This window comes from Malaya genurostris, chromosome 3, assembly GCF_030247185.1.
Source record: "Malaya genurostris strain Urasoe2022 chromosome 3, Malgen_1.1, whole genome shotgun sequence".
In the NCBI taxonomy this organism is placed as follows: Eukaryota; Metazoa; Arthropoda; class Insecta; order Diptera; family Culicidae; genus Malaya; species Malaya genurostris.
The window spans coordinates 41,461,672-41,482,463 of record NC_080572.1 but is presented as its reverse complement, the minus strand read 5'-3'; the positions used below and the strand labels follow the sequence as shown (position 1 = coordinate 41,482,463).

Here is a 20,792-nt window from a genome sequence, read left to right as displayed (position 1 = left end):
CCGATGATGCAAGCAAGAAAGCTGTACAGTTAAGGAGTTAAGAGTTGTCAACTTCTGTGTTCAATAACTGATTAAAATCTTTCAGCAGATTTGACTCACAAATTATTTAAACTTCCATTTTTTTTTAATTTTTTCATGCCCATATTTGGCGCTTTGGCTAATACTGAACTAATCCGACAAATGATTTAACCAATAATTTTTTACTATGTGTTTTCATTCAATTTTTTGAACGATCTTTTGCTTTGATCCGTCTCAAATGTATGGCTGGAGCCAAAATGGAAAGCTCATGTTACAAATTATCTGCGGTGGTCGTTAAATGATACACATGCAAAATTTGAGCCACTTCAGAAAAACGAAATACAAATTTAAAAAAAAATCTTCATGATTTGGCAGGCCATTTGGGCTTTTAAACGACATTTTTTTCTCGGCCGGAGCCATCAATCAGGAATTTATGTGTAGAAGCACCAGTAAAATCGTTAGGTTTCGCTCCTCGAATAATATAGTTGTACCCTTCGGCTTTGGTTAATACGAAAATAGGGTTTGTTAACGAATATCAGTTGTGCTTAAAACATGGGCTATGATGTTCAAACAAGATGAACATCGCCGTCATGCTCTGTAAAATATCCGTGCAATATTTCGTTATGTCTGAGTATACACAAATGACTGGAAAAATCATTGAATATCTTAGATCTACCGAAAAAAATCTGAACTGTGACGAAAAACTATGGATGCAGAATGGATCTCATGGATCCACTCCATAAACTAAAAACTATAAATATACTATAAAACTATAAAAACCAAGAGTAGGTCAATTATTTTTTTTTATTTTTGCAATTGTACTTTGTCCTTATTTTTCACATCTGTATTGAAACGGTTCTATGAAGATTCTGAGCAGTCATTCCTCCAATTTAAAAGCGGACCAGCAGTCTTGACTCAACGCTCTGCAAAAGAAACTAATTGGGCCGATTGGATCCAAAATTTCGAGAAATTTCGATCAGCGAACTGTCAAACATCCCGACAACGAGAAAGTTTTTAGTTGCGTTTCAGGGCGGATATTTTATTGATTGCAACTTTTCATATAGGGTTGGAATGCAACACATATAGTCGATTTTTTATAATTATTTTACCGTTTTAAACTTTATAATCATTCGCATATCGGGTAAAAAACACTTACTGATCCTGTGTGCGGAGTTGGACAAAAGATGATGATCTTACCCATCACGTTATACTTTTCACTTAATGAGTAATACCGCAATTTTATACTTTTTGCATTTTCAGCAATTTTGAATTCATAACAGTCATTAAATTTGTTCGTTGTACATGGCCTAAAATAATGTTCATTGCCAAAAAAACGAGCTTTTCGGTGTGATGAATGAAATAACAGTAATAAAAATTTGCGAAAAAACCCACAAAGATGGTGCACGGCTCTGCACTTTTTTTCTATCCATCTTTATGTTTAAAATAAATGAATCACTAATCATGAGTGCGCGAGAAAAAACATCCATGTAAAGTTTCCAATGTTTGTAAGAAATTTAATTATCGTTTTTGAAAAAGATTTTTATATGTCATTTCTCGTCTACAAAAATAGTTCGAATAGTCCAGTAATCGTTTGCGTTTTAGTTTTCATGCAATGGTAACTATTTCGTGAAGTGTAGTACGCAACGGTGACTCCCAACGAATTTATATTTGTTTGATTTACACAGACTTTTGAATAGAGCTTTCACTAGCTTGGATGTATAATCTCTGTGATGAGTGTTTCCTTCGTAATGTGCCTGAGGCACAATCTTCAAGTCTCAACTGAACATCAACAGAATTCAGTACGATGATGGAATCAGGAACTAATTGACACAAGTGGCACGTTCCCTTAGTCATTTCGAGATTTGTGCCGATGACGATGAAGTTGGTGTACCCAAAAAACGGCTAATAACACAATAAAATACTACCATATCCGCATCCAGTTATGGGATTGTAGATAAATTAGATAATTGGTTGCTCCAGCGAAGAATATTCTCCCGACAAGATTCTGTCACAGGGGCGAGACAGAGAATTGTACTACGCAGCAGCCGTATGAAACATTTGTCTGTGAGGGTCTGTGCCAGTTGGCGGGTAGTTTTTGTGAGTAGTTCCATTGACAACATGATTTTACCTGATTCCAAAAATGCACGAGGTCAAGTACCGTATCTGTGGAACTGTTTTCGCACATTTTCAATAATGCCATTGTGTTCAAAAGTTTTTGAAGGATTTGGTTCTAAGTCGGTGTTGAACAGTCGTTCGCACCGCACGCGTACAGCTCTTGGCTCCTGGAATTTTTTTCTGGCTACCTAGAGTTTCATTGATTCAAGGCTTCAGTCTTTTTCAAGGCTACCTGAATCACTAACTAAGTGACTAAGTGATACAAAGAGTGATATTAGAGTGACTAAGTGATACAAAGAGTGATATTAGAGTGACTAAGAAATTAATCAGCCTTTTTTAAGGCTAGCTAGGAGTCTAATCGAAGACTAATTTAGCCTAGTTAATTTAATTTAAAATTTCATTAATTTCAAAAATGCCTGCGTCCAACCGGAAAGGCAACAAGCCTAAGGCTAAAAATAATTCAATACGGAATAAATCACAATCCGTTATTCAACATTTTTCTAATAACATTCACGATCTTATAGAATCTGAATGTAAAAATAAAAGACAACGGACGGATTTCCCTTCCGTTGATCCTATGCCGTCTAACAATATTTACGAGATTCTTCCTGAATCCGATTGTAGCGACATAGAAGAAAATTCTTCAAAAATTCCCAAAATGGACGCTTGTCGTTCTGGGAAGAAACATCAATCTATGCCACCAGTGACGGTGATGATTTCCGACTTCAAAGCATTCCGTACTGAGCTTTCTACTTTTCTCCCGGAAGTAAAAGTCTCATTTCAAATCGGACGAAGAGGAGAATGTCGAGTCTTGGTGGATGGATTGGAAGATTACGAACGTCTTATTCGATATTTGTCCGAAAAACTTCATAAATTTTATTCATATGATATAAAATCAGACAGACCCTTCAAGGCTGTCTTGAAAGGATTATCAAATGATCAAAGTATTGATGAAATTAAAAATGAAATAAAAGAATTGCTTGGTTTTGCCCCTTCCCAAGTAATACTTATGAAAAAAAGAGCGAATGGTACTTCTAAACCACGCTCTGGAATTTCCCATGAACTTTACCTAATACACTTCAATCGAAGTGATGTAAACAATTTGAAAACTTTAGAAAAAGTACGTTTCATTTCCCACATTAAAATTCATTGGGAACATTATAAACGGCATAATCGTATTGCAAACTTAACGCAATGTCGTCGTTGCCAAGGCTTCGGCCATGGAACCAAAAATTGTCATATGGATATACGGTGTTTGAATTGTGGTAAATCGCATTCGAAAGACGTTTGTCCAATGAATGAAACCACTGATAAATTTTCATGTTCAAATTGCAATGGAAATCATAAATCCAATTATTTGAAATGTCCTGTCAGGGAAAAAATTTTAAACGCTCGTTCGCTTAGACAACAAGTCAAATCAACGACCTTAAATTTACAGAACATACCTGAAAATTCTTCTAAGGCACCTGCCAATTCGTCTTCTAACGAAAACAATTTATTGACAGGTAGATCGACCTCGTCATCATCTTCTTCTAATGTCAGTTATGCTGGTATATTAGGTAGAAATCTATCTCCTATTTCTTCTAATGTAAATAATCAAAACACAGGACCGCCTTGCAGTTCTTCTTCTAACGAAAACAATTTATTAATAGGTAGACCGGGCAAATCATCTTCTTCTAATGGCAGTCTACCTACAAATATTCCTTCAATGCCATTCGCTTCTTTAAATGAAGTCGATTTAGGCGATATAACTGAAAATAAAATGATCTACCTACAAGATCAACTTTTTCAAATGATCATCCAAATGAATTCGACTTCATCACTTTTTGAAGCATTTCAAATCGGATGGAAATTTGCAAATAATATTATAATGAATTTAAAATTTAACAGTGATGTTAAATAATTATTTGAATATTTTAAATTGGAATGCTCGATCTTTGAAATCGAGTGAAGATGAATTTTATAATTTTCTCAAAGTTCACAAAATTCATATTGCCATTGTGACAGAAACTTTTCTTAAACCAAATGTAAAATTGAAAAGTAATCCACATTATGTGGTTCATCGATTTGACAGGTTTACTGGAATTGGTGGTGGAGTTGCCATTTTTGTCCAACGGCAAATTAAACATCGAATTTTACCTTCTTTCAATACTAAAGTTATTGAAAGCTTGGGAATCGAAGTTGAAACCATTCATGGAATTTATTTCATCGCTGGAGCATATTTGCCATTCCAATGCACCGGCGAACAATTAAATTTCTTTAAAGGCGATTTGCAAAAACTTACAAGATATCGATCGAAATTTTTCGTAATAGGGGACTTAAATGCTAAGCATGTCCAGTGGAATTGTAGGCAAAATAACAGTAATGGTAAAATACTTCATAATCAACTCTCAGCTGGTTACTTTACAGTTCTTCATCTTAGTAATCCTACTTGTTTCTCTTCCGTGAAAAACCCGTCTACAATTGATCTGGTTCTAACAGATCAAAGTCACATTTGTAGTGAACCGATTACTCATGCTGATTTTGACTCAGATCATCTTCCTGTAACATTCAGACTTTCCAACGAAGCTATAATTAATCCAATTAGTTCTATTTTCAACTATCATAGAGCTAATTGGTTGGATTACAGATCTCACATTGAAAATCATGTGGATCATGAAACTATTTTAGAAAATTCTGCGGACATCGACACAGCAATTGATAATTTGAATCATTATATTATCGAAGCTAGAAATCTTTCAGTTCCCAAAGCTCAAACTAAATTAAATTCTCCTATCATCGATGACAATCTTCAACTGCTCATTCGGTTGAAGAATGTTCGTCGACGACAATATCAACGTTCTCGTGATCCTGCTATGAAAAACATAGTTAAGGATTTACAAAAAGAAATTAAACATAGATTTACTCTTTTGCGAAATGAAAATTTCGCTAAAGAAGTTGAACAAATTAAACCATATTCTAAACCTTTCTGGAAACTTTCTAAGGTTCTTAAGAAACCTCAGAAACCAATTCCTGCTCTCAAGGAAGGAAATCAAATACTTCTTACAAATGGTGAAAAAGCTCAAAAGCTAGCTCAGCAGTTCGAGAGTGTCCACAATTTTAATTTAAACGTTGTGAGTCCTATTGAAAATGAAGTCTCACTGAAGTATGATCATATTTCAACCCAAGTGTTATCACACGATGACATTATTGAGACGAATTTTGATGAAATTAAATCAATTATTAGGAAACTCAAAAACATGAAGGCTCCTGGTAATGATGGAATTTTTAATATTCTTATTAAAAATCTTCCCGATGTTGCCTTGAGACTCCTGGTTAAAATTTTCAACAAGTGTTTTTCATTAGCTTACTTCCCAAAAAGATGGAAAAACGCTAAAGTAATTCCTATCCTAAAACCTGATAAAAATCCAGCAGAAACATCAAGTTATCGACCAATTAGCTTACTTTCTTCTATCAGTAAACTTTTTGAAAAAATTATCTTGTTAAGAATGATGACTCATATAAATGAGAATTCAATTTTTTTACCAGAGCAGTTTGGATTTCGTCATGAACATTCAACTACTCATCAACTTGTCAGAGTAACGAACATGATAAAATCAAATAAATCTTCTGGGTTATCCACTGGAGTTGCTCTTCTAGACATAGAAAAAGCATTCGACAGTGTTTGGCACAAAGGTTTAATAGCAAAAATGTCTGATTTCCAGTTTCCTATTTATTTGATCAAAATGATTCAAAATTATTTAACTGATCGTACTCTCCGCAGGGTTCGAGTGTAGCTCCAATCTTGTATAATATTTTCACTTCTGATCTTCCAAATCTACCCGTTGGTTGTCAGAAATCGCTATTCTGTGACGACACAAGTCTGTTAGCCACAGGTAGAAATCTAAGAGTGATCTGCAGTCGCCTACAAAGAAGTTTAAATATTTTCAGTGATTATCTGTCAAAATGGAAAATTAAACCAAATGCAGCAAAAACGCAATTAATTATCTTTCCTCACAAGCCAAGAGCTTCTTTTCTTAAACCAAACAATAATCACATTCTCAAATTGAATGGCTTGGAATTGACATGGTCTGATCAAGCTAAATACTTAGGTTTAACGTATGACAAAAAACTCACTTTCAAGGATCACATTGAAGGAATCCAGGCAAAGTGTAATAAATATATTAAATGTTTATATCCTCTTATAAACAGAAATTCTAAGCTCTGTCTAAAAAACAAATTGTTAATTTATAAACAAATTTTCAGACCAGCCATGCTTTATGCGGTACCAATTTGGTCAAGCTGTTGTTCCACCAGGAAGAAAACGCTTCAAAGGATTCAGAATAAAATTCTGAAAATGATTCTGAAGCGTCCTCCCTGGTTTAGTACAAATGAGTTACACAGACTCACAAATATAGAACCATTAGATGTAATGTCACATAATATTATAAGCAAATTCCGACAAAAATCGATGCAATCTTCAATTGAATCGATTCGCTCTCTGTATTAGTTAGTAAGTTAGTATATAAGTTCCTTTTCCCCATTACACAATACAAGTAGGTTTAGAATTTTCCCTACACAAAAATCTCAGAATTGCGGAAGCAAATGATGTCTTCATGGTAATAACCAAATCATATATATATATATATATAACAGGGCTGAAAAGTCACCACTTGTGGCTGAACACCCAATTTAAATCTTAATAATTTAATTTTAACTCATATTCCAATAAATAGTTATTAAAAAAAAAAAAAAAAAGGATTTGGTTCTAAGGTGCTCTAACAAAAAGTGTAAACGTTTAGTGTTCATTGTGGCTAGGAATCTTGTCGGTGTTTGATTGACAGCAGGGATCCTCGGAACCTCACTTTACTTAAAACTAAGAAAAATATTTTAAGCAACATTTATCTTATGTTGACTCACACATAACTAATGGTAGCTAAAGTCCTTGGAGAATAATATTGCTTTAAAGAAAAATGTAATGTCAGAAATAATTTTGAATTTTCTAAGCAATCAGGTCTATTTGTTGCAGATTCCCCAACTCGAAAATACTGGAAAAATTGCTGGTTACACAAAAAAAAACCTACTCCTCAACGTGAAACGATAAAACTATGCATCCCAAGAAATCGGTGGCGAAAATTACCGCAAATTCGGTCGGTTTCCGCTACGTGATCTAGCGTATTTTGCTCCTTGCGGCTTTCGGAATGTGGCAATGAAAGCATGCCAACAAACTTCGTAAGCCACAGTCACTGCCAAAAACTGTGTGATGTCCTAGTGCTGTACCAAATCAGGGAAACCTCATGCCACTGTCAGCATTCCACACTCATAACACAATGTGCAGTACTACAAAAGGACGGAAGTCTACTGCATCGCGAAATTGCCACTAGCTTTCGGAGTGATGAGACACTTTTCTTTTTGTAGGGATCTTTTTTTTTCTCGGAGAGAATGGTTGGCATCGAGCAAATGTGCCATTAGCTCTTAGATTATTGTTATCGTTTGGACGTGATTCTTCTCTGCCGAGGAAACATGTTCATAAGCTTGAGAGATTCCCTTCTCCGTCGTTGCTTCGGCACGGAAACGAATTCGATTTGGGATGAACTACGACTGGTCCGCTACGTGAACGGAATTTAGGAGTTTCGTGTTTATGGCAATGGCTGGTAATTCAAATGTCCATACTCACAATTCACAACCAGATGCGCCTTGGCACTGATCTGTCCGACCGAGTTATGCGCCTCGCAGATGTACATTCCCTGGTCATCTTGGGCCACATTTTTGATCACCAGACTTCGATCTTCCTCCAGAATCTCCGCACGTCCAACGGGAATGTGTCCATTTTCTTTTTTCCACAGGATCTGCGGATGTGGATCTCCACCGACGGTGCACTGAAACTGCACCCTCTGTCCGACCAGCACGGTGATATCCGTCGGTTCATTGATGAAATAGGGTTTTACTGGAAAAAAGTAACAGAGAAATTGACAATGGAATTATTCACCGCTACACCGAGGTTTCAAGCAAAATAGCAATTGTCTATAATGAGATTGTCTGTAACGGAGCGAAAACGGTTGGCCCCCGTCGCAGCAACAGGGATTGGACGAAACCATAATTCGATTCCAGTCTGGTACTGCCAGCGACAATCCCACTTGGAATTGATTTCCCTATTCTTCGTCGAAGATGACATTTTCAATTGTACCCTGCCAGCAGTACCGAGTGGCACTGCGGGAAAAGATGAGATGTTCCTTTTTGCGATTGATTCGATTAACCGCACCCCAGCGTTCCCCAAGGCTCAAAGGTTCCTGTCGCTGTCTAACCGGCACGGAAGCTGGTGTTCGAGATGCGATCGAACCTAAAACTCTCCATCAATTTCTGCTTGATTGAAAGGATGTCAACAACGACATCAGCGGGCTATGCCCGAACCACAACCATAGTCACTAGCATTCTCGAACAGGAAGAGATATGCAAATGGAATGGAACCCGACTGTGCGGTTGTGTCAGGATCGGAAAAGCTAGATGCACAATGTATTGTCTTGTTTAGAGAATGAATGTGATTCTCAGAATCGAAAACAGAAAGGAAAATTGCTCTTGATTGATTGAACTCAACCATGGCTGATGAATTAACTGATGAACCTTCTGCAAAGATGGGAGCCATTGGCAAACCACACGTTAGCCTTTCTGCTAATTTATTATCCTGGAAATGTCAGTCTTCAAAAGGACGGTCCTTCAAAAACGTAGTCATCGCATCTCCAATCTTTCCATGAACTTATTACATGAGAACTTGTTTAGAAAAACCATAAAATGATAATCACATCGTTTTTGGAATAATAATAAAGAAAACTTGAGTACTTATATTCAATTTCCGCTAAAATTCTCTGGCATATCAAAACAGTGGCTAGTAACAACATAATAAATTGGAAATACCACTGCACTGGAGAAAGACTATGTGTATGACCAACTCCTGAAATTAACAACAGTTACTACATCAGTATCGTCTTAATTTGATTTTAATCGAACTTCTGTATTGTAAATCATCTATTTTACACCAATGGAGAGATCTATTAGACTTGAGACTGATTTTTAAAAAGGAGGAAAGATATTTTGTAATGCACTTTCTTCAAATCGTTATAAATCGGAAACTATTAACGATACGAAAATGATGTCCTTGAAAATATTATAGGAAATTGATACGGGCATCTAATGTAGACACTAAAAAACCTATTCTAATTCATCTAGTGGAATAATGATGCCTTTTTCATTACCGGAAATTGATACAAGTTCCATAGCAGAATTTTTGACAAATACTTCCGAAATCCGAATATGTAAGTATCATTGGGTCAGTTTCAAAGATTTTGGTTTAAATCGGAAATAATTATAATTTTTTTAAATTTCGTTTTCGTATTTTTTGAGCTTGGTTCATAAAACAAAAGTTTCATGACCAAAGAGGATAATTTTTATCATCAATCATTTCAAACCTAGCTTTACTTTTACGAAGGGGTCTAAGCAAAAATTATCATCTCATAAACGATTTTTTGATTGTTTTGGTGTTTTCGGCAATGTTTCAGGTAAGTTTTGGGACTGTATGAAGAAAGTACATACTGTGAAAAAAGAAATGTTGAACCTTTATTTTGTTCTGAGAAAAAAACCTTACAGTGCTTTTTTCAAAAATGGTATTTGTGCTTATTTTTTAATTTTTTAACGTTGTTGCTGACAACTGATAAAGTTTGTTGCCCTATAGCTCAGGGTAGAGAAATGATGGATTAAAAATTTATAGTATTTCAACAAAAACAAAATTTTTGAAAAATAAAAAAATTTTGGTCTTTTTCATTTAGAAAGGCTATATAATCACTGTGAAAACCAACTTTCGAACCGTGTTATTTACCGTTCGACTCAGTTCGTCGAGTACGCAAAATGTCTGTGGGTGTATGTATGTGTGTATGTGACAGGAATTTGCATTCGGTTTGCTCGGAAATGACTGGGCCGATTTTCACACATTTAGATTAAAATAAAATGTCTTTTGGTCTCAGAGGTTGCTATCGAATTTTACCCGGAACGATCTTCCGGTTCGGGAGTAACGGAGTAAAATATGCAAAAAAAATAAAAAAGTGCACTCGATTTGCTCAAACCGCTTAACCAACTTTCTTAAACTCGGAATCAAATTAAAGACCTTACAATTTCATAGCTTGCTATTTTATTGCATTTGGGTCCGACTTCCGGTTTCGGAGATATGGAGTAAAATGTGCAAAATTAACTAAAAAAATGCACAATTTTCTCAGAGACCGTTCATTTTCACAAGCTTACCTAGCTCAACGAAAAGTTTCACAATTTCCAACAATTCCACCGAATTTCATCCAGATATAAATTCCGGTTCCGGAATTACAGGCTGATAAGTAAGAAGTAATTTTCTTTTCAGGAGCATGTTTTTATACATGACACGGAAAAATCGAGCCAAATACTTTCAAATAACCGTGTAATCCTTCAATTAGACAGGTAAGATTAGTTTCTGATCAAATACGTTGACTTTGACTGATCTTAGCAAAGTCAGATGCAAAAGAAATGTATTATGTTTCCATAAGTGAGTGTAGAATTTCATCCAGATCCGGCTTTTGGTTCCGGAAATACAGGGTAGCAAAGGCCTTTCTGTTTCAACAGACTTCGCAGCCGATTCATAGCGTACAGAATCATTGCATGGCTGGTACTACGATCCTACTGGCACTAGGAATCCTTCCAGGTCGGGGTTCGAACATATGACAACTGGCTTGCTATACCAGTTCCCAGCTCTTGGTTCCGGAAGCACCGGAAATAGTGGACGTAAGGTGGATAACGGAACTCTCCTCATTTTCTCAGAAGCAGCTGAGTCGATTTTTACGTCAATAAAATTCCCGTTCACTTGGGTCAATACTGTTTAAAATTCAAAAGCTTATTGTATTGTAAGTCCAAACAAACTTTTTTGTTCTTATGTAATATTCAAATTAAAGATTTTTGAAGAATTCTTTAGTAATATTAATGAAAACTTTATAAAAGTATTGATGGCTTTCTCAGTCCCAAATCACTAGGCAAACGATATAATTCTTAGATTGCCCGACGTTTCGGCCGTTTTTGATGGCCTTTTTCAAGGGAAATTTAGTCAATTCGTTTTTGTCGAGTATTGAAAATTTCTGCTGCCGTTGTGAAGCAACCAGAGAGTATGTGACTGTTATCGACTACCAAATGCGAATATCCGCGAAGCAATTAAAGCCGTTTAAAATTGTTGAACTTCTTACCGTTGGCAATCAACGTACTCGACAAAAACGAATTGACTAAATTTCCCTTGAAAAAGGCTATCAAAAACGGCCGAAACGTCGGGCAATTTAGGAATTAATCGTTAGCCTAGTGATTTGGGACTGAGAAAACCGTCCATACTTATATAAACTCATCTTACAGTCGTTACAACCACCATACATTAATGAAAACATGAGTTTTACGAGAAAAGCATAATTACACCACTAGGCGGATTAAAACAGGTTTTTTTTAATGTTTTCAGACGCGATTCAGTGAAATTACCAAACATTTTCTATCTAAATTGTGGTAATCAAAATTTCTCTAAATGCTACCGTTCTCAAGATACAAGGAATTTAAATTAACGATTACCGGAAATCTACAACTTTCGACCGGTTTCGAAAATTCCTTGGGTTTGGTTAACTAAGAAGCAATTATTGTGATTTAGTTATAGGTATAAAAGTGTAACTTTTTGGTCCTTTGTTTCTTTCTTTCGAGTAATCAATTTTATCAGCTATCTGATACAAGTTATCAAAAAATAAAATAAAAAAACCTATATTCTATATGATCACAACAGTTATTTAAAACATTGTCGAAAACATCAAGTCAATCCAACAAACCACTTATGAGATATGGCATTTTGAAAATTTTCCAAGATTTTTCGCTGGAGTAAAAATGGCAAACTGATAAAGCAAATTGTACTTTTTGATCATCGAAAATATTTACACAAAAGTTTAGCCAAATAAACGAAATTCAAAACTAAATCGGCTTACGATTTCATATGGTATTGCTTCATTTTAAGAAGCGGATAGGGTCTAACACTTTTAAAAAATCATTTATTTTTCGTTTCGTTTTCTTATAGTAAAACATTTAACTGAAGTTTTGCACACTTTCAAGCCTATCGGAACAAAACTTTGTTGTGGTTCTTTATATTTTCAAATCTCATACGGCGAAGAGGAAAAAGCTCGGCGCACAAACCAAGAGTTCGATTAACTTGAACATTTGACGAAACATTCTTGATTTGTTTTATTATAACAAAATGCAAAGAAAAATGTATGATTTTTGAAACTGTTAGACCTTACGCGCCACATAGAAAAAAATTTATTCAATTTTATAGACAATTAACTTTAAACGCATTTTTCTCAGAATTACGTTTAAAAAAGTTCGTGTCCATCATCATTTAAAAACTACTTCACCAATTATTCTCAAATTTTGCATAAGTCACGGACAGTCTAGGCTCAATAGAAGCTCTCTGGGCAATGAAGCCAGGAAAGTATCCCCGCTTATTTCCTGAAGAAAAGACGGGAACACTTGAGAACTTTATCTGAACGGTCTTATTTAATACCCTTAGTCTGGGTCCCATCGCATTGTTCCATTCCGGGCAATGAAAAGGCAGACTCGTTGGCTAAGGTGTGCGCGTTAAAAGGTAATATCGTAATATCGGTTTTTATTGATTCCACTCGCTTGGTTCCAATATTTGGCACTAGAATTTGATCAATGATTTTGTAAAGTCTGCACTGTTATTTTTCATTTCTGTTGGTATTGATTTGCTTACTACTCGAAAAAGAAAACGAGTTCAAAATAGAGCCCTTAAGTGCATTTTTTCATGCTATGCAAATCTATGAAACACAGTGCATCTATATTGAATGCTCGACTGCACGATAAGTGCACCATAACTCCGGAACTGGAAGTCGGATACGGATAAAATACAGTAATTTTGTATGAAACCATAAGGCGTTTCATTTAGGTCGCAGTTTGTTCGAATCTGCCCTGCTGTTTCCGAGAAAAATGAGTGCACGAAATTGTTACCTACACTCATTTACACACACAGACATTTTGTGATCTTAATGAACTGACTCGAATGTGGTATTGTACGTTTCAAAATACACTTTTTTACAGTGATTGTATAGATTATATGACTTTGACTTAAATGCGATTAGTATGTTCATTTAGCACAAATTTTTGGATTTGTTTTGAGCCTTTGAATTACTGCAACCTGTACGGGTAGTAAGCGGAGCCTTGCCTCGATCGAGACGTCAGTTTAGACTTTGCACTTTGGTGCAGGCGAATAAAGTGATTTGCAAATAGCATTAACTTTACGTCTGCCTAGATGTTTATGTTGAACCACTAGGTCACGGTCGTAGTTCAACATAAACTGCTAATGCATTTATGATTCGAAGACGAATCATAAATTCATGTAAACCCTAAATTGAAACCCAACGTTTTTCGCATCGAATTGTTACTGACGATGGGAGCTAGCTCTAATACGATAATCCAAAATGTCGGCAACGTAAGGATATCCCGGCCACGCATCATCATCGACGACCATTCAGAATATTAAGATGAAATGCAGTCCCAAAAACTGCGCGCAAAATTTTACCGCTTGAGTTGAATGAATCATCGCACAAAGCATAACAGCCAAAACCGAAGTTTTGGAATCTTCCTTTATTTAAGATATGTTTATGAGGGCACATTTCGTAAGCCCTAAGATGCCAGTGGAATTTGTTGAAATTAATTACAACTAGAATAATAACATTATTTATCACAAACATTACATCTAAGGTTTACTTTATTGTACTTTATCGTTTAATCTAGGTGTTGATAAATATTATACACATCATGGAATGACGGGTTACTATAACGGTTAATCTGAGTTTTTTAATGTCTTCACATTAGTTACTCAGCTTTGTATGAAAATTCTTTTTAAGTGATAAGCAATACTCCAAAACTCCCTGTAGAGAGACAAAAAAGTCTAACTTTTTGATTTTAAGAAATAGGTTTTTGCTGTTTTTGACAATGTTTGAGATAAACTTAAATCCAATAACTTTGCCCAACACATAAACTCTCTATCTTATATAGTTTAAAGGATATGGTCGACGCTATTTTACGCAAACAAAATAATAATTTACTTTACGTTTCTGTGCCTTTACAGTGAGTTTTGGAACTTGGTTTGTCATTCAAAAAGAATCACTTTCATACTAAGCTAAGTAACTAATGTGAAGACATTATATAACTCAGATCAACCTTTATAACCTAATGTAAGAATACCTTATGATAAAAAAAGAACCGGAATTTTATAAAAAAACGCAAAATTTCAATTTTTAATAAATTTCTTTATTATCGCCTTTAAAGTACTCTCCTCCTGCGACAATATATGCATGCCAACGCTTGATCCAATTTTCCATACAAGTTTTATAGGCCGACGAAAGTATGGCCTTTAGTTCACGCAGGGAATCCCCTTTTATGGTCTCTATAGTCTCAAAACGCGTTCCCCGCAATGGCAATTTGAGTCTGGGGAAGAGGAAAAAGTCACACGGGGCCATATCTGGAGAGTACGGTGCTTGGTTGATGATATTGGTTGAGTTTTTGGCCAAAAACTGCGACACAACCAACGCTGTGTGAGCCGGCGCATCATCGTGGTGGTGGCACCAGCTGAGAAGCGACGCGTTTCAAACCCAAAACATCCGTTAAAATGTTTTCGGCTGATCCATAAGAGACGCCCAACAACACAGCAATCTCTCTAATCGGTACAGAACGATTTTGCAACACGATTCGCTTCGCCGATTCAATGTTTTCTTCAGTAACAGATGTTGTTGGGCGGCCAGGGATCTCATCATGATCCAAGCTTGTACGACCACCTTTGAAGCATTTATACCACTCGTGTTTTTCCTAGGCACGATTCACCAAAGGCCTTTTCTAACATTTTCAACGTTTCGGAACACTTAAATCCATTTGCAACACCAAATTTGATGCACGCACGTAGTTCTAAATTTTCATCCATTATAAAAATCGCCACACGAAAAATTTTCAACTTCTTTGTATAGACGCCGAACAAAGACTAATCGTACGATATGCGTCAAAATTTGACAGAATGTGTAAAAGAGTGTAGCCAACGTTGAGAGAATAAAAGTTCACCGATTGGACAAGCGCGGGAATTTTAAAATGAAAATTCCGGTTCTTTTTTTATCACAAGGTATTACGACCACTAGCAGCAGTGGTGCTAGAAATGAAATGAAATTTTCCAAGTAGAAAAAAAAATGTTGATGTCAAAAGTATTAGAATTGCATGAATTTAGTCGAGATTTAGTGTCAGCTCGAAAAAAAAAAATTCTCAAAAAGTCTCAGAAAGTAGATTTTTTTTCAAGAACTGGATTCAGTTGTATAGAGAAGGGCTAAAATTGGTGGAGTTAAAATCGAAATTTTGCTCCACAATACTGTTCATACATTTCAAAAACCAATGACGGTTCGGAAATGCTAATTTTCAAAATTCTAAGGATTAGTTATGATGAACTTAAGTGTTGTTAGTTTTTCTTTCTGTCTAGTTTTTGAATAATTAATCTAAAACGCGCGCATTCCGCTCAATTTCACCTTAATGGCCTGAAGGTTATCCTGATGAGTTATGTTGACTCGTCAGTGCATTATCAGTTTATATTGAGCTGCTGGTGCCAGTGGGTTCCAATCTCGCCAAAAATGGCCCAAACCAAAAAAAATGAAAGTATATGTTTCCTTTAATTATATTATTTTATTGAATCGTTGAAATAATAATTAGAGAGTGATCTAAGGTTAGTTAAAATTAAATATTCTACGGGCAAACTTTTAACTCTTTTTTGGATTGTATACGAATGGTAGAATAATAGTTGAAATGTTTATGAATTTAATTGGAAAAAACTCGTTAATTCCTGATAATTATTAGCTAGGAGCGAAATCAAATCAAATCATTAAAATCACTCTCTATATGAATATTTAGGAAATAAGCTAGGGTAGAATAACCGTCAATTTGAAATTTGTCGCAGAAACTATCTGAGAAGGAGTTTACCTGTGGAAGTTGGCGTCAACTGGATGCTGCAGATAGAGATAGTGCGTTCTATTGCTTTCTGGATGAGAGAGTGAGAGTTCCGGTTTGGAGGCGGAGAGTCAGGGATATAAAAGGAGGTGGTATGACTCAATACGGTCTCTTTTTTGCTAATAGCAAAGTTCGACACTAGTGTGACGGGATCGCGGTTCCTCGAGCGCGGGTTTACTGAAACCGAAACGTTACATTCGGGCGAAGTGATAGTGTGTCACTATTTTAAGTGATAAAAGAGGTGGGATTTCGTGTAGTGAGGTCAACAGGACCATAGAAAAGCGCTACTGTATGGATCGGCAGTGAACGTGTCGTTAAGTTAGAGATCCTATAGTCAGTCGCATGCCCGAATTTTCGTTCTTAGTAAGAAATCCCCCTCCCGAAATAAAAGTTCGGATAGTGCACCGAAAAAATCTAGTGTCCGCTCGAGTACGCCTGATCGTACATCAACACACGATCCCGCTTCCCGTCGAGTGATCATCCCGAGTGAGTGAGCAAACTTTGTCGATTTTCCCCTCATGGTCGACGAATAATACGTCTGCGGACGAAGACACGTGGAATGGCCTCATCACTCAGAAAGGCCTCCAGATACCTCCGTCCCATTCCGGCACCCGAGACCGGTGCTGTATAGGAAGCTGTGGAACCCAACTGTCCACCACCACCATCGCGACCGGCGAGTCGCTCACCAAGGTACGTGAGAACCCTATCTGCTGATCTCCCGTTCGGCTCGGACCAGTCAGTCCGGCAGCTTCATCTCATCAAGGCGCCCACCCTCCGACGGCCGCACCATGCTAGACAACGATTAATTTTTGTAAATACTTATAATATAATTCGATATTTTGATTCTTAAATTTTAAATTATATATATTATTGAATACTATTTTTTTTAAAGTTTAAAATGAATTTAACTAAAGTGAATTTAATTGGTATATATATATATATATATATATATATATATATATATATATATATATATATATATATATATATATATATATATATATATATATATATATATATATATATATATATATATATATATATATATATATATATATATATATATATATATGTATATATATATATATATATATATATATATATATATATATATATATATATATATATATATATATATATATATATATATATATATATATATATATATATATATATATATATATATATATATATATATATATATATATATATATATATATATATATATATATATATATATATATATTATATATATATATATATATATATTTTGTTTTGCTTAATAACATATTAATAATAACATGCTGCTAAATGATACTGTGTTCGTTATCAGTGACTCCGAAAATAATTATTGTGAGGTTGTTTTTGGTGAGAGAATAAGTGCCAATGTGTCGTTCCCTTCTCTAGTTTGCCCTGAGATTGAGTACTTTGCCGAGCTTTAATATTCAAGAAGTTATACCCGAAAGAGGGAAACTTACACATTTAGCAGTTCACTAAATTTTGCACAGTTCCCAAAGTGATATTTCACGTCCTGCATGCGTTTTTCTGCAAAATTTACTGAACTTAGTTGTAATCATTTGCGAGCTTAGGATGACTATGATTATTATTATGACTTTTATTAAGGCAAAACGTAACTTTTATTCATTTGGTATCAACAAAATTCCGTAAAAATTTGAAATCTGTAGCAAATATTTAAGCATCTATGGCAAACTGAATACACTAAAACAAACAATCAAGTTAAATGGATGCTCCTTTTTATAAATATCGGCTTCGAAACTTTGCAACTGCGCCGTGACCTGTTCCGTGCAATACTGATTACCGATGTTTTGACGAACAATATTGATTGTCCAGCACTTCTTAGTCAAATCAACATCTACGTTCGTTCCAGAGCTCCTCACAACTACAACCTTCGCAGATTGCTTCTACGTCGCACTAACTACGGAACAAACGGTGTCGTTATTGGATTGCAACGAACTTTCAATGGTGTATCTATGGGCTTTGAATTCATTTATCCCGTAGCCGTTGTCCCAATGACTTAAATAATTAAATAAATAAAAATATAAATAAATAAACATAAAAACAGATATTGAATGTGACAAGTAAACCAACTGGTCAAATATTAAATCGTATAAAAGATCGTGTGGAAAAGTGCAAATGACAATACATTTCCGGGATGAAATCTTTCCAAACCCTTCAGTATACTGCAGGGAAGTATTATGCGAAGACCGATACCTGCTGCTATTCCAAATAACTATTTCGATCAAAATGGGCCCCCAAACAAAAAGTCCCCACACGCCTCTAAATCCCTTTCTGGGTGTTTCACGACATGCTGACACATAATAATTTCTTCAATTTTGCTCGCGTCAGCAGCTTACTCTTTGTGTTTTACGCCCAGCGTACCGTGTACTGTCAGTGCCCGGGTGAAAACAATGTCGGGTGCAATCACCGGAACAAAGAACCCGACTTGATTTATGATCTCCCCCGCAACAGTTTCGGACCATTTTTTTCTGTAATTCTCTCGTTTCCGAGAGGGTGGTGAAAAAATCACCTTCTTTTCGAGTACCATGCTGTCTGCCTGCCGGTTGCTACAATCTGTCGGGACTCTTACTTGAACCAAGATAAATAGAAGTAAAAATTCACTACACTGAATCTGTAGATACTTTCGGGAAAATAAAGACGCCGTCGGTGAGCGCTGTGTGCAATAAAACCGAATCAGAAAATCAACGATAATCAATTGACGTCCCAGAAGAATGTTGTTGCAATGACAAAAATCTACTCAAGATTCTCTTGGTTGGTTTATTGTTTTCCGTTAGCTTGGGACTTCTTAGATGCGATAAATATTTACAGAACAAGTGCAGTCGTGTCAAGCATCGAGACGAAAGCTTCGGAGCAGTACTCGAAGTCGTCGTTTCTCCCTTAATTTTATTTGTATCTGATTGGTTGGGGATCTGAGAAAAAATTGTTGTACGTGACTTTTACGAGTTTTTTTGCCAGCAAGAAATCTAATTCGAATTTTTCTGTCGCTATCCAGTTCCGTTCTCCGATTTATTGTATGATTTTAATGAACATCGTATGTAGTACGAACTACATGAATACCAACAACCCAACCAACCATTTTTCCTTTCACCTCAATTGCACTTAAAAACATCAACCGCAGATCATCATCAGATTGTATTACCATTTAACACACGTTACCGAAATATTACACGGTTAGGCCGGTTTGGCTTCTGCCCGGCTACCAGCAGCAGAGGAGGCTGAAATTCAAACCACGCAATCAGTCCAGCTTATCGAACGCGACGATCCTCGCAGCCGCCGGAACCGGCGGAGAACTTGATTTGAGTGCGATTTATGCGTCTGTTTGCAACGGCTTTTAATAGTGAACTGATCGATCGGTTGATGTCTGGACGCCCCCAGGGCGCACGCATCGATCCATCCAACAATCCGCCCATCGGTCGAACAGTTCTATGCGATCGAGTAGTCCATCAGTCCGTCCGTCCGTTCGTTCGTCCGCTGAATAAAGGTGGCAAATGGGAGGTTGAATGCCTTCCCATTATATTCTTCGCTGTCGGTTTTTGCCGAAGACTGCTTTTAATATTGCTGATTTTACGCGATACAAAATGTTAAAATTGAATGCAAAAGTCAAAAGAGAGGAACACCTCCGGGGCTGAGCTTCTCGTTGGGATCTGGCGTAAAAATCGCTCGAACTTTAGAAAAGGACAATGACAATTACATTGACTACCATTCAATCCGCTCTTGAAAATGGGTTGAGATTCATTAAGATTCGTGGTTAAAAAAAAAAACATTTGAATGAAGACTTTAACCTTCAAAACTCAAGTTTCGCGTCAAAGTTTATCAACCGTAAAATTTGTAAAGTTGAAGTCAAATGAATGTGCCCAAAACGCTCAACCGATTTGGAATATAACCAATGCTGGTGTCAAAAGTTGTAATATAAATAATAGATAACCAGCTGAATTACCCTGCGTTGCTCGGAAACATTTCGTGAAAATATCCTGACAAAAGTTATGTCAATTGAAATATTCTGAATTTAGTAAAACACAAAATGCAACGGCCGCTATGCCATCATAGATCTCATAATAATAAAATAAATTAATAATTTTAACGGTATTCATGCCTCGGGCTAGTTTTATCTTTGATCCTTTTTGCTAGGAATATTTAAACCACTTTTTGTACCTTTATCATATAGAAAGGTTATGCTATCACTGTGAAAACCGACTTTTGAGCCGAGGCCGAGTGTCATATACCATTCGACTCAGTTGATCGAGTACGCAAAATGTGTGTGTGTGTATGTGCTTGTGTGTGTGTGTGTGCGTATGTGCTTGTGTGTGTGTGCGTATGTGTATGTAACGTTTATTTGCACTACCTTTTCTCGGAGATGGCTGAACCGATTGTCACAAACTTAGATTCAAATGAAAGGTCTTGTGGTCCCATACAAAATTCCTGAATATTATTTGGATCCGACTCCCGGTTCCGGAGTTATGGGGTAAAGTGTGCAAAAAATATGTGTTCTAACTTTTCTCATGAATGGCGCGACCGATTTGCACAAACTTAGGTTCAAATGAAAGGCCCTGTGG

At 36.1% G+C, this 20,792-nt stretch overlaps 1 protein-coding gene across 3 annotated transcripts in view; it reads right to left on the bottom strand.

Moving 5' to 3' along the window:
* Positions 1-20,792, bottom strand: part of LOC131438794 (roundabout homolog 2-like) — a 513,725-nt gene that overhangs the window by 82,075 nt on the left and 410,858 nt on the right. For all 3 annotated transcript variants that reach the window (XM_058609072.1, XM_058609073.1, XM_058609074.1), the window contains exon 5: positions 7,790-8,059. In XM_058609072.1, the coding sequence (XP_058465055.1) occupies positions 7,790-8,059 (270 nt within the window). The remainder of the gene's footprint in view (positions 1-7,789; positions 8,060-20,792) is intronic.